Source organism: Choloepus didactylus, chromosome 7 (genome assembly GCF_015220235.1).
Source record: "Choloepus didactylus isolate mChoDid1 chromosome 7, mChoDid1.pri, whole genome shotgun sequence".
Lineage (NCBI taxonomy): Eukaryota > Metazoa > Chordata > Mammalia > Pilosa > Megalonychidae > Choloepus > Choloepus didactylus.
In genome coordinates, this window is record NC_051313.1 from 52139556 (window position 1) to 52152223 (window position 12668).

Genomic DNA, 12668 nt, shown 5'->3' on the forward strand with positions numbered 1-12668 from the left:
TCTAAAATTATTGGTTGCCTGCTCAGTCCTTTTGTTTTTATTCTTTTCAGTTGTTTTAAATATTTAAGGCTGTGAATGTTCTTCTGAACACTGGAAAATATCTCAGATTCTGATATGTAGTGTTTTTGTTATTCTCTGGAAGTTTCCAACTTGAGTTTATAGTTTCTCTTTGACCTAATTTTTAAACAACAGAATTATGAATCATTTTCACATTAGGAAGTCCAATTTGGACGGTGGTTCTCCATATTAAAACTTGCTTTACTTAAAATAATATCTAGTGAAGGAGAATAATAAGCTCTTCTTCACCCCCACTGTTAAATGGAATTAGAGAAGGTTAAATTCTTCACTAATTAGGGGCATGTAGCTCTATGTGTATTAAATAAAATAATCCACTTGGAGTCTAACTTGATAGCTTCTTATATATTAAGGATTTCGTCATAGACAAGAAGGTTCATGTGGTCAGTTTGTTACTTCTTTTTGTCCTTGATGTGTTAAGGAACACATCATTTAAAAAGAGAGTGAAGATACACTTACTATAAGCCTATAAGAAAAATGACACTAGGCTGCTTGCTTTTTATAGATTGATAAAAATGCTTTTAACCCAAAAGAAAACTAACCGTATGGACTTTTGACACTTACTTGGGAGAATTTGGTGTTAGGGAGTCGTTCCTTCGTGGAATTTTAGAACTGGAAGGAAGACCATTATAAATATATATTTTAATTGAGATATTTTACATACCAGGGGTCTGAGATCTAAATTATACCTTGCTCTTTGAAGTCCTTTTATTAAGAGGATGAGGGCTGAGTTAACAGACTCTTACTAGACCAGATTCTACTCAAAGGAACACAAAATATTGCCTTGAGGAATACATTCTAGTAAAGATTTTTAACTTATTAAATTCTTAACTTGTCTTACAGAGAATGCAAGCTAGCATTCTAAAAGCATTTAATAACCCAACTACTAAAACTGCTGATGATGAAACTAGAAAAAATGTCAAAGGTATGTTGACTCTTTCACTGTTAAAGCTTCCTTCTAGAAGAAAACATTAGGAGATTCTTGTTGGGGGTAAAAAACTGAGCACTATGTATACTTAACTATGTAAGTACTGGCTTTGAAAGGAAGGTACACTTACTCTAGTGACTGCAAGAGTTTGTAGTGGGATATAAGAAGAAAATGTTAGAATGTTTCTATGTGAATTAAAAAAAATAAAATTAATATCAAATATACAGATTGACACTGATGCCCTGTTGTAAAGTCTCCTAAGGGAGATTTGAAAGATCCTGGGTATAGAGGGGTTGAAAGTTGGATTGTATCACTTTGGAACTGATATGCTTGATAAAATGGATTTATGGATATTATCTGGTTTTAACTAGATAAAATGCTTAACTGCTTCAAAGATTCTTGGAACGAAACCATTTATTTTAGAGAGTACTGTAAATCAAGCATATGTTACAGTTTGCCTACTCCTACTTTTGGCTCTTCATTGTAGGGCAGTAACATTAACTATCTAATCAAAGCTGATCATTTATAATTATTGAGATTGAAGTGTAAGTTTGTATTCCATGTTATTAATGATTTAACTTGTCCTCAGTGTATATTCTGCCTTGAGGTAGTATGCAATAATCAATTATAGAAGACATTTAAAAATATACTTCCTATTTTATTTATAGTCTGCTTTCTAACTTACATTTTTGTAGTTTATAATGTACATATAACATGCCTATAATTTATTTAAAAATATACATTGTGATTGTATACTTCAAGAGTTTAGTACAGTTAGGGATTCAAGATTTTTAAAACGTAGATTCTCAAGTATGCTTTGTTCTTTTGTGTTGCGATGGTACCACCTAGTGCCTGCTCAGAATAGTTTAGTCGTTTTTCTTTCCCCTATTTACAGTTTTGTAATCTTTCTGCTTTCAATCCCTTGTAAAGTTTTTCTTAATGGAACACCTTAATTTGCTATACTATTTCTAAATAATTAGAATAACATTCGATGAGTTTTTATTGATATATGCATATATAAGTTTACTCTGCCATTGGGTGTTTCAAATAATGTTTTAAATGAATTTTAACGTTGTTCATTTGAGATTTGAGCCTAGAGGTCCAAAAATGGATAGAAGGGAAGTTTAAAGGAGGGCCAAATAGGTTTGTCAATATATATATATTTTTAATTTATTACAGAAAGTTTCACATTTCTATTTACTATTCTATAGTAAAATGAATACTATAATGTGTCTATCCCCAACTTAAACTATATTCAACTCATAGTTTATTATGTTCCGTCTATACTCTCCTAACCTCAGATTATTTTAAAGCAAATCATAGGCATAATTTCTTTTGATTTATAAATATTTCTTGAACAGAATTTTATATATAACCAAAAGTTTTTATATATAACTGAGTTACTAATTGCCTTTGTTAATTCCTTACACTCTGTTGTGTTTACTTTCTTTTACTACTTTGTTGTTTCCATAGCCGTAAGCCTGGCGTCTGTGGCCCTAAAAGCATAGTCCTCCTTTCCCATTCCCCTGTCTACCTTTAGGTAGATGTAGAGGTTTCACGAGGTTTTTAGTGGAAGCAGTTAAGTTATGGTATGAATAGTAGCTGTTGTTCTATTTCTTTGACCTCTTAAGTTTAAGAACAGTTCATTATCTTTTGGAGACTACTGTACTTGATAGTCATATTTTATCTTCAAAATTGTAAAGGAGAAAGATAACATTATATAGTAAAATATATTACTAAATGTAGACAGAACATCTGACTTATTCAGGCTACTTTTGAATAAACCGAAAATAGCATGCTGCATTGTTAGGTTGACTGCTGATGTGTTTTGCATTAAAAATATATTTACAGCATACGGAAAAGAAGGTGTGAAAATGAACTTCATAGATCGCATCTTCATTGGTGAATTAACTAGCACGGTCATGTGTGAAGAATGTGCACATGTAGGTATTTTGGAATTCACTTCAACGTGAATAGATGACAATCATATCAGTTTTATTATGTTTTCTTTCACATATAATCAGCAGTGGTCTTTTTTGTTTATTATTTGCAACAGTTGACTGCAAAATAGTTATTGTAGTCTTTTTAAATATCATACCCTTCACTCCTAGAAAGTAAACATGGTGATTTTTTGTATTTTTAAGTAATATGTTTATGTATGTTATTTTTCCTCTCCAACGAATCTCTGAGGTACTTTTAGTCTATCATTAAAATTTTTTTGTGTGTGGTGACATATACAACATAAAATTGCCCATTTTAAACCATTTTTAAATGTGTTATTAATTACTTTTCAGTGTTGTGCTACCATCACCACCATCCATTACTAAAACTTTTCATCTTCAAAAATGAAACTCTGTGCCTATTAAGCAAAAACTTCCCATTCCTCCTGCTCCTAGCCCCTGGTAATCTCTAATCTACTTTCTATCTCTGTGTATTTACTTATTCCAGTTATTTCATATAAGTGAAATCATACAATAATTGTCCTTTATGTCTGGTTTATTTCACTTAACATAATGTCTTCAGGGTTCATCCATATTGTATCATGTGTCAGAACCTCATTCCTTTTTACAACTGAATAATATTCCATTGTATATTGATACTACATTTTGTTTATCCATTCTTCTGTTGGCAGGCAGGTGGGTTCCTTCTTTCTTTTGTTATTATGAATAATGCTACTATGAGCATCAATATACAAGTATCTGTTTGAGACCCAGTTTTTAATTTTTGGGTGAGTGTATACTTAGAAGTGGAATTGCTGGGTAACATTAACTTTTTGAGGAACTGCCAGCTGTTTTCCACAGCTGCTGCCCCATTTTATATTCCCACCAGCAATGCACAGGGTTTCCTATTTTTTGGCATCTGCACCAACACTTCTTATTTTCCATCTTTTAATAGTAGCCATCCTAGTGGGTGTGAAGTGGTATTTCATTGTGGCTTTGATTCGCATTTCCCTAATGACTAGTGATATTCAGCATCTTTTCATGTACTTATTGGCCATTTGAATATCTTCTTTGGGGAAATGTTTATTCAAGTACCTTGCCTTTTTTAAATTGGGCTGTCTTTTTGCTATTGAGTTGTAGGAGTTCTTTGAATGTTCTGGATATTAATCCTTATCAAATATATGACTTTGAACTATTTTCCCCCATTCTATAGGTTGTCTTTTTACTTTCTTGACAATGTGCTTTGGTACACAGAAGGTTTTAATTTTGATAAGTCCAATTTATCTCTTTTTCCTTCTTTTCTTGTGCTTTGGTGTTATATCTAAGAAGTCCATTGCCAAATACAAGGTCCTAATAGATTTCCCATTTTAAAGAATTTTATGATTTTAACTCTTATATTTATGTCATTGATATCCATTTTGAGTTAATTTTTTGATTACTTTCATTCTTTTGCAGGTGGCTATCCAGTTTTCCTAGCACCTTTGTTGAAGAAATTATTTTTTCCCCATTGATGAATTTGGACACTCTTATTGAAAATCAATTGGCTGTACATTGAGGGTTTATCTCTGGACTCTCAGTTTTATTCTTTTGGTCTACGTGTCCATCCTTATGCCAGTATCACACTGTTTTGATTTAACAGCTTTGTAATAAGTTTTGAAATTGGGAAGGTTTGAGTCCTTCAATCCAGTTCTCTTCTCTTTCAAGATTGTTTTGTTCCTTTGTGCATCCTTGCAGTTGCATATGAATTTCAGAATTGGCTTTTCCATTTCTGCAGAGAAAAATGCTGGGACTTTTATTGGGATTGCATTGAATCTGTAGATCGTTTTAAATAGTATTGACATCTTAATATTAAATCTTCTAATCCACGAACACGCATGTCTTTCCATTTATTTAAGTTGTCTTAAATTTCTTCAGCAGTGTTTTTGTAGTTTTCAGTGTACTAATCTTTCACATCCTTAGTTAATTTTTTCCTAGATATTTTATTCTTTTAGAGAATATTTTAAATGGAATGTTTCTAGGTTTCCTTTTCCTTGTTTGTTTCTGGTATCTAGAAACACAACTTTTTGTGTTTTGATCTTGTATCTCAAACTTTGCTGACTTTATTTGCTCTAGTAGTTTTCTTGTGGAGTTTTTGAGATTTTAGCCTGTCTTAATATGCTCAAATTTATTAGATACCTGTTTGGATTGAAATGAGAGGTACATTTCTGTGAAGAGAGTAACTGTGCTACACTGCAGTGCCCTAAACTGCAATTCCAATAGAAATAATTTAATGTAATAGCATAACTTAGGTAATTATATCACATTTGACTTAAAGTTTATATTTATATAATTTGTTAAAAGCTTTTTTATGTAGACTTGGCTCATCTTTGAATCTAGTGATAATTTTTAAATTTTGAATGCTCTCTGTTCTTGAACAACAACTTAAAGCATGTATGTAGGTTTTTAGTTGCTTGGTAATGAGTATTTCTGAAAATTGTGTCTTAGAGTGTGATAGGTTTAAAACTTTTATTAGATTTTAATGATAAAAGAGTCTTTATGTACATTTTTAATGTGTCAACATGAGATGATTCTAATTTCTAGAATATTCAAGAGAGTAGTTGATTTCTCTTTCACAAGCTGTAGAATATCTATAAACCAGAATTATCCTAAATAATCTACAAAATATAGTTAAGACCTCTGCTTTTTTTTGTTGCTTTTTCTTAACATTTCATATTTTATTTATGTTATGGCTCTAATTTCACCAAAAATATGTTTAGTATCTTTATTTAATCAGTTTTATTAAATCCAGTTTATTTTGAAGTTACTTCAAGTATTACAGTTTAATTATATTGATAATATTGTAAAATTCACCTGGGTTGCATTCCTTGAAGTTTTGGAATATATTGTTTTGATTAAACATATATGCTGCTATGCCAAATTAAATCACTGTTTGTCCCAGGAACATTTTTTTTTTAACTTAAATTCCACATTGCCTGGGAAGTTTGCTTTCTTTGAGGATTTACAAAACTTAATTGTCTCTAATGGAATTCTAACTGTAGTTCTCAATCTGTTTTCTTTTAAGATTTCCACGGTGAAAGATCCTTTTATTGATATTTCACTTCCGATAATAGAAGAAAGGGTGAGGAGAAAAAAACTATTAATAAGAAGCTTTTGTGAAGAGCATTTACTCGTTCATGTATTTAGATATTTGTTGAGTATATTTTTTATCTAGGTCATTATTTTTATATATAGTCATTGAGTTTGTATGCTGTGTTTGATATTGGGGTTTGTGTATGCATGCATAAAGATATAGTTTTTATTCTCAAGGAACTTACACTCTTATGTTTTAGATTTTGAGAATTAATGCTAAGGAAATTAATTGTCTTTTTATATTTTAAGTGAGCTATAAATTTTTTAAAGTAGATGATATTCAGAATTTATTTGCTAAAGCAGTTTTCTGTTGTATGTGACATCTACCTAGGTTTCAAAACCTGTACCCCTGGGAAAAGTGAGTAAATATAGAAGTTTACAGGAGACAAATAATAGTCAGTACAGTGGCACTGTTACTAAAGAAAATACTCATCAACCCGAAGCTACCAAAAAGGATTCTTCATCTAAATATAAGGTAAGATTATGTGCATTTGTTAGAAATCTGTGTGTTTTTTAAACTCTTTACTAAGGAAAATTTCAAACATGCACAGAAGTGTAGAAAATAGAATAAGAAACTTCCGTGTACCCATGTACCCATTACTCAACTTCATAATTATCAACTCATGGCCAAACTTGTTTTATTTCTATTTATCCCACATCCTCCCTCTCCCCCATTGCATATTAGTTTTAAACAAATTAAACAAATTCCAAATGTATCTTATACTTCAATGTGTATCTCTAAAAGATAAATACTCTTTTTAAAAACATAACCATAATACTGTTTTCATCCCTAAAAATAAAAATATATGTTAATATTAATGAAATATTAATAAAAATAGCACCAAGCATCCAATTTCTGCAGTTGTTTTATAAACGTTTGTCTTCTGTTTTTGCTGTTTTAAAGTTTGTTGGAATTTAGGATTTAAAAAGTATAAATTTACACTTGGTTGCTATGTTTGTCTTAATCTACAGATGTCTCCCCCCTTTTTTCTTTACAATTTATTTGTTGAAGAAATCAGATCACTTTTTCAATAGTTTCCCACATTCTTTATCCATTTTGCTATTGCATCCCATGGTGTTAGTAGATTCCTCTGTCTCCTGTTTTCCTCTCTAAGGCAGTTAGATTTAGAGGCCTAATTAGGTTCAGGTTTGGTTATTTATTTTTTGCAAGAAACTTTTAACTGGCAGTGTATACTTCTACCAAGGAGGTACATGTAATGTTTGATGTCTTCTTACTGTGATGCTGGCAGTCATTGACAACCATTGTCTAGATCCATTATTTTGCTGGGGATATATCTGATTGACAAATTATCCCATGTAAGTTTTTAAAAAGTAATCTGAATTTGTACTTCTTACAGAAAAATTACTCTTTACATGAAATGTTTTGTACTACCTTGGCAAATTGACATAGTATCAGATTTTATTTAGATTTAGAAGGCTTTTTTAAGTTGCAAGGTTACAGAAAGGAAAGAATATTTTCTTTAAATTAAAACTATCTTATCTCCGTTGGATATGTAGGGCAATTCAATATGATTTCAGAATACATTTTATTCTAATAATATAAAACGAAAGCATTTTCATTGGAACTGCTTATGGAGTTTGAAAAGATTTAAGCATTTTAGTAGTGTTGATGTGCTCCCCAAAAAGCACTGGTTATTAAGATATGAATATGTAGTGAATTTTTCTTTGTTTCTTTTAGCCTTAAGGAGTTAAAGCCAAAATAGTTTTTATAGATCAGTTATCCAAATGTCTGAGACAAGTACCACCCATGCATTTGGTCAGGAACTGAGAATGTGTTCTTATGTTATAACTTGGGCATATGCTGAACAAATTGGATCTTTTCCTTTTTTTTTTTTTTTTTTAAGAGACGTTCTGGGTTTACAGATCAATCATGAATAAAATACAGGATCCCCATATACAACTCCACCACCAACACCTTGTATTGGTGTGGAACATTTACAATTGATAACACATTTTTTATAATTGTACTATTAATTAAACCCATGGTTTAACTTAGGGTTCACTGTTTGTGTAGTATAGTTCATGCATTTTTAAAAAATTTGTATTCTGTTACCATTTATACAAACTAATATTTCCCCTTTTAATTATATTCACATAACGCTGTTAACTGCATTCACAACATTGTGCTACCATCACCAACATCCATTACCAAAACATTTCCATTATTCTAAAGAGGAACCCTGTACATTTTAAGCCTTAACTTCCCATTCCCTTTCCCTACACCATTCCCTGGTAAAACCTGTATTCTAGATTCTGACTCTTACAAGTTTGATTATTCTAATTGTTTTAAAACAGTGAGATCTCACAATATTAGTCCTTTTGTGTCTGGCTAATTTCACTCAACATGATGTCTTCACGGTTCATCCATGCTGTCACATGTATCAGGACTTCATTACCCTTTACGGCTGAATAATATTCCATCTGTATCTGTACCACATTTTGTTTATCCATTCATTCGTTGGTGCATACTTGGGTTGCTTCCATCTTTTGGCAATTGTGAATAATGCTGGTATGGACAACAGTGTGAAAATATCTGTTGGAGTTCCTGCTTTAAATTCTTTGGGGTATATACTTACTAGTGGTATTGCCAGATCATATTGTAATTCTATACTTAGCTTTCTGAGAAACCACCAGAGAATTTTCAACAGTGGCTGTATCATTTTACATTGCCATGGACCTTTTTATTTTAATTTTTATTGGGATTGTTCAGATACCATACAATTATCCAAAGATCCAAACTGTACAGTCAGTTGCCCCTGGTACATTATACAGCTGTGCATCCATCACTGCACTTAATTTTTGTTCAATTTTTAGAAACTTTTCATTACTCAGACAAGAAATAAAGTGAAAGATGAAAAAAGAAAAAAAAAAAAAAAGGAAACTCGAATCCTCCCATATCCCTAACCAACCCCCCTCAATTGTTGACTCGTAGTGTTGGTATAGAACATTTGTTACTGTTTATGAAAGAATGTTGAAATACTACTAACTGTAGTATATAGTTTGCAACAAGTATATATTTCTTCCGTATATGCCCCTCTGTTATTAACTTCTAATTGTTATACATTTGTTCTGGTTCGTGGAAGAATTTTCTAATGTTTGTACAGTTAATCATAGACATTGCCCACCACAGGATTCAGTTTTATGCATTCCCGTCTTTTGACCTCCAACTTTCTTTCTGGTGACATATATGACTCTGAGCTTCCCCTTTTCCACCTCATTCACGCACCATTCGGCACTGTTAGTTATTCTCATATCTTGCTACTGACACCTCTGTTCATTTCCAAACATTTAAGTTCATCCTAGTTGAACATTCTCCTCATACTAAGCAACCGCTCCCCATTCTTAAGCCTCATCCTATATCTTGGGACCTTATATTTCATGTCTATGAGTTTATATATTATAATTAGTTCTTATCAGTGAGACCCTGCAATATTTGTCCTTATGTGTCTGGCTTATTTCACTCAGTATATTGCCCTTGAGGTTTTGTCATCAACCCTTTTTTTTTTTTTAAGATGGTTTTGTTCACATACCATACATTCCTTCCTAAGTAAACAATCGATGTTCTCTGTATGGTCACATATTTATGTGTTCACCACCTTTACCACTATCTATATAAGGGCATCTACATTTCTTCCACAAGGCAGGAGGGAGAGTCAAAGAAGGTAGAGAGGCAAAAGAAAGAGGAAAAAAAATGACAGCTAGGAAGTAGCAAAAGGAAAAGTAACCTTAAATCAAAGTAAAGAGTCAGACACCACCAATGTCAAGTGTCTAACATGCCTCCCCTATCTCCCCCTCTTATCTGCATTTACCTTGATATATAGCCTTTGTTACATTAAAGGAAGCATAATACAATGATTCTGTTACTTACAGTCTCTATTTTACATTGATTGCATCCCTCCCCCAATGCCTCCCCATTTTTAACACCTTGCAAGGTTGACATTTGCTTGTTCTCCCTTGTAAAAGAACATATTTGTACGTTTTATCACAATTGTTGAATACTCTAGATTTCACCAAGTTTCACAGTCCCAGTCTTTATCTTTCCTCCTTTCTTCTGGTGTCTCACATGCTCCCAACCTTCCTCTTTCAACTGTATTCATAGTTATCTTTGTTCAGTGTACTTACATTGCTGTGCTACCATCTCCCAAAATTGTGTTCCAAACCATGCACTCCTGTCTTCTATCACCCTGTAGTGCTCCCTTTAGTATTTCCTGTAGGGAAGGTGTCTTGTTCACAAAGTCTCTCATTGTCTGTTTGTCAGAAAATATTTTGAGCTCTCCCTCATATTTGAAGGACAGCTTTGCTGGATATAGGATTCTTGGTTGGCAGTTTTTCTCTTCCAGTATCTTAAATATATCACACTACTTCCTTCTTGCCTCCATGGTTTCTGCTGAGAGATCCGCACATAGTCTTATTAAGCTTCCTTTGTATGTGATGGATTGCTTTTCTCTTGCTGCTTTCAGGATTCTCTGTCTTTGAGATTTGATAATCCGATTATTAAGTGTCTTGGCATAGGCGTGTTCATATCTATTCTGTTTGGAGTACGCTGCACTTCTTGGCTCTGTAATTTTATGCCTTTCATAAGAGATGGGAAATTTTCATTGATTATTTCCTCTATTATTGCTTCCGCCCCTTTTGCCTTCTCTTCTCCTTCTGGGACACCAATGATACGTACGTTCTTGTATTTTGTTTCATCCTTAAGTTCCCGGAGACGTTGCTCATACTTATTCATTCTTTCCTCCATCTGCTCCTTTGTGTGTAGGCTTTCAGGCGTTTTGTTCTCCAGTTCTTGAGTGTTTTCTTCTGCCTCTTGAGATCTGCTGTTGTATGTTTCCATTGTGTCTTTCGTCTCTTGTGTTGTGCCTTTCATTTCCATGGATTCTACTAGTTGTTTTTTTCAACTTTTGATTTCTGCCTTATGTATCCCAGTGTTTTCTTTACAGCCTCTATCTCTTTTGTGAAATATTCTCTAAACTTTTTGAATTGATTTATCATTAGTTGTTTAAATTCCTGTCTCTCAGTTGAAGTGTACGTTTGTTCCTTTGACTGGGCCATAGCTTCGTTTTTCTTAGTGTAGGTTGTAGTTTTCTGTTGTCTAGGCATCTGACTTCCTAGGCCACACCAATCAGGTTTTCCCAGATGAGAACAGGCTCAGGTCACAGAAGGAGGAAATATTCAGTATCTGGTTTCCCTGATGGTTTTTCTTAGCGGATTGATACACCTGTGCTTTTCTGCCTGGCAGGTGCACCTGTCAGCCTGTCACTGGCTGCTGTAAGAGGGTGTGACCTGTGGCTCTCCTCCCCCAGGCTTTGGGGTCTGGTTCCAGAAAGGGGGTCCCTTTCCTCTTGGGAAGCTATGCCCCCTCCAGAGAGGTCATCTGCATATCAATAAGTTCTTTGTTTCTCTGACTCTGCTGATCAAAGTGTTTTGATTTTAAAATGGCTGAGACTGTCTTTACTGCAAAGCGATGCAGGCTGAAAACGGCTGAGGTTTTCTCCACAGAGAAAGAAAGGGACAGAAAAGCTCCCAGGTTCACCTGTCAGCCAGAGATAGCACCCTATCCTCTGGGCTCCCTGTCCTGAGACAGATATGTCCCCCGACTCTCCCAAGGTCAGTTGTCACCAAAAGCCTCTGTCTGCTTGTTGAGGATTCACTGTCTGTACTGAGCAGTTAACATTAAAACCCCAGCTGGAGCTGGGCTGAGAGAGTGCTGCTCTCTAGCACCGCACAGCTTCCGTGAGGGAGGGGCTCTCGGCTTTCAGCTCTCAGCACGGGTCCGCAGTTTTTACTTACAGATTTTATGTTGCGATCTCGGGCATTCCTCCCAATTCAGGTTGGTGGATGATGAGTGGACAGTCACATTTGTCTCCCCGCAGTTATTCCAGGTTATTTACTAGTTTTTTGTTCATTTATGAATTGTTCCGGAGGGGGACTAACAGTCTTCCACTCCTCTCTATGCCGCCATCTTAGTTCCTCCTCCCATGGACCTATTCTTTAATGAAAAAATTTTTTCATATAATGTAATCCAAAGTTACTTTTCTCTTTAGTTCAGTGAAGAGCTGAAAAGTTTGCTTATATCTAAAATTAGAAAAGCACGGTTCTAATCACATCTTTAAGGTGCAGTATTAAAGAAGCCAAAACATAAGTGGAATAAATATGGTTTAGTCATTAGGAATTTTATGTTATATGTTATTTTTCAGTAATTTAGCAATTACTGAACATTTTTGTCATAGAAGCAAAATGATTCAGTAGTTACCAATTTCAGTACTAATTTTCTATGGATCAATAAAGTTTTGTTTAGTTTGGTAATAAAGTTAGTAATAAAGATAAAAAGATGTTAATTTTGAAAAACTTTCCTTTATAGTCTTGGCTTTTATCTGTTAGCATTACAAAAAAAAATAATCTATAGTGAAAATTGGCTGAGAAAATTTTGCCCTCAAATTGGAAGATATCCCTGATTACCTTGCAAAAGTTAATTTTCTTTTGCTCATCAATGACAGAGGCAAATATAAAATCCAGTTAAATAAAACACTTTAGAACTGATAGGTGAATTTCTAGCCTAAATACAGAAAAGTAGT

The 12668-nt window shown here is 33.5% G+C and overlaps 1 protein-coding gene across 8 annotated transcripts in view; it reads left to right on the forward strand.

Moving 5' to 3' along the window:
• The window catches only part of USP45 (ubiquitin specific peptidase 45), a 111864-nt gene that overhangs the window by 81409 nt on the left and 17787 nt on the right, over positions 1–12668 (forward strand). For 6 of the 8 annotated variants that reach the window (XR_005217945.1, XR_005217946.1, XM_037843610.1 and 3 more), the window contains 4 exons: positions 919–1000; positions 2855–2946; positions 6005–6061; positions 6404–6547. Coding sequence is in view for 5 of the 8 variants with exons in the window: in XM_037843610.1 (XP_037699538.1) it covers positions 919–1000; positions 2855–2946; positions 6005–6061; positions 6404–6547 (375 nt within the window). In the remaining 3 variants the exon portion in view is untranslated. Of the gene's footprint in view, positions 1–918; positions 1001–2854; positions 2947–6004; positions 6062–6403; positions 6548–12668 lie in introns of those variants that run through there. The other 2 variants (XR_005217948.1, XM_037843612.1) reach the window with 2 other exon arrangements.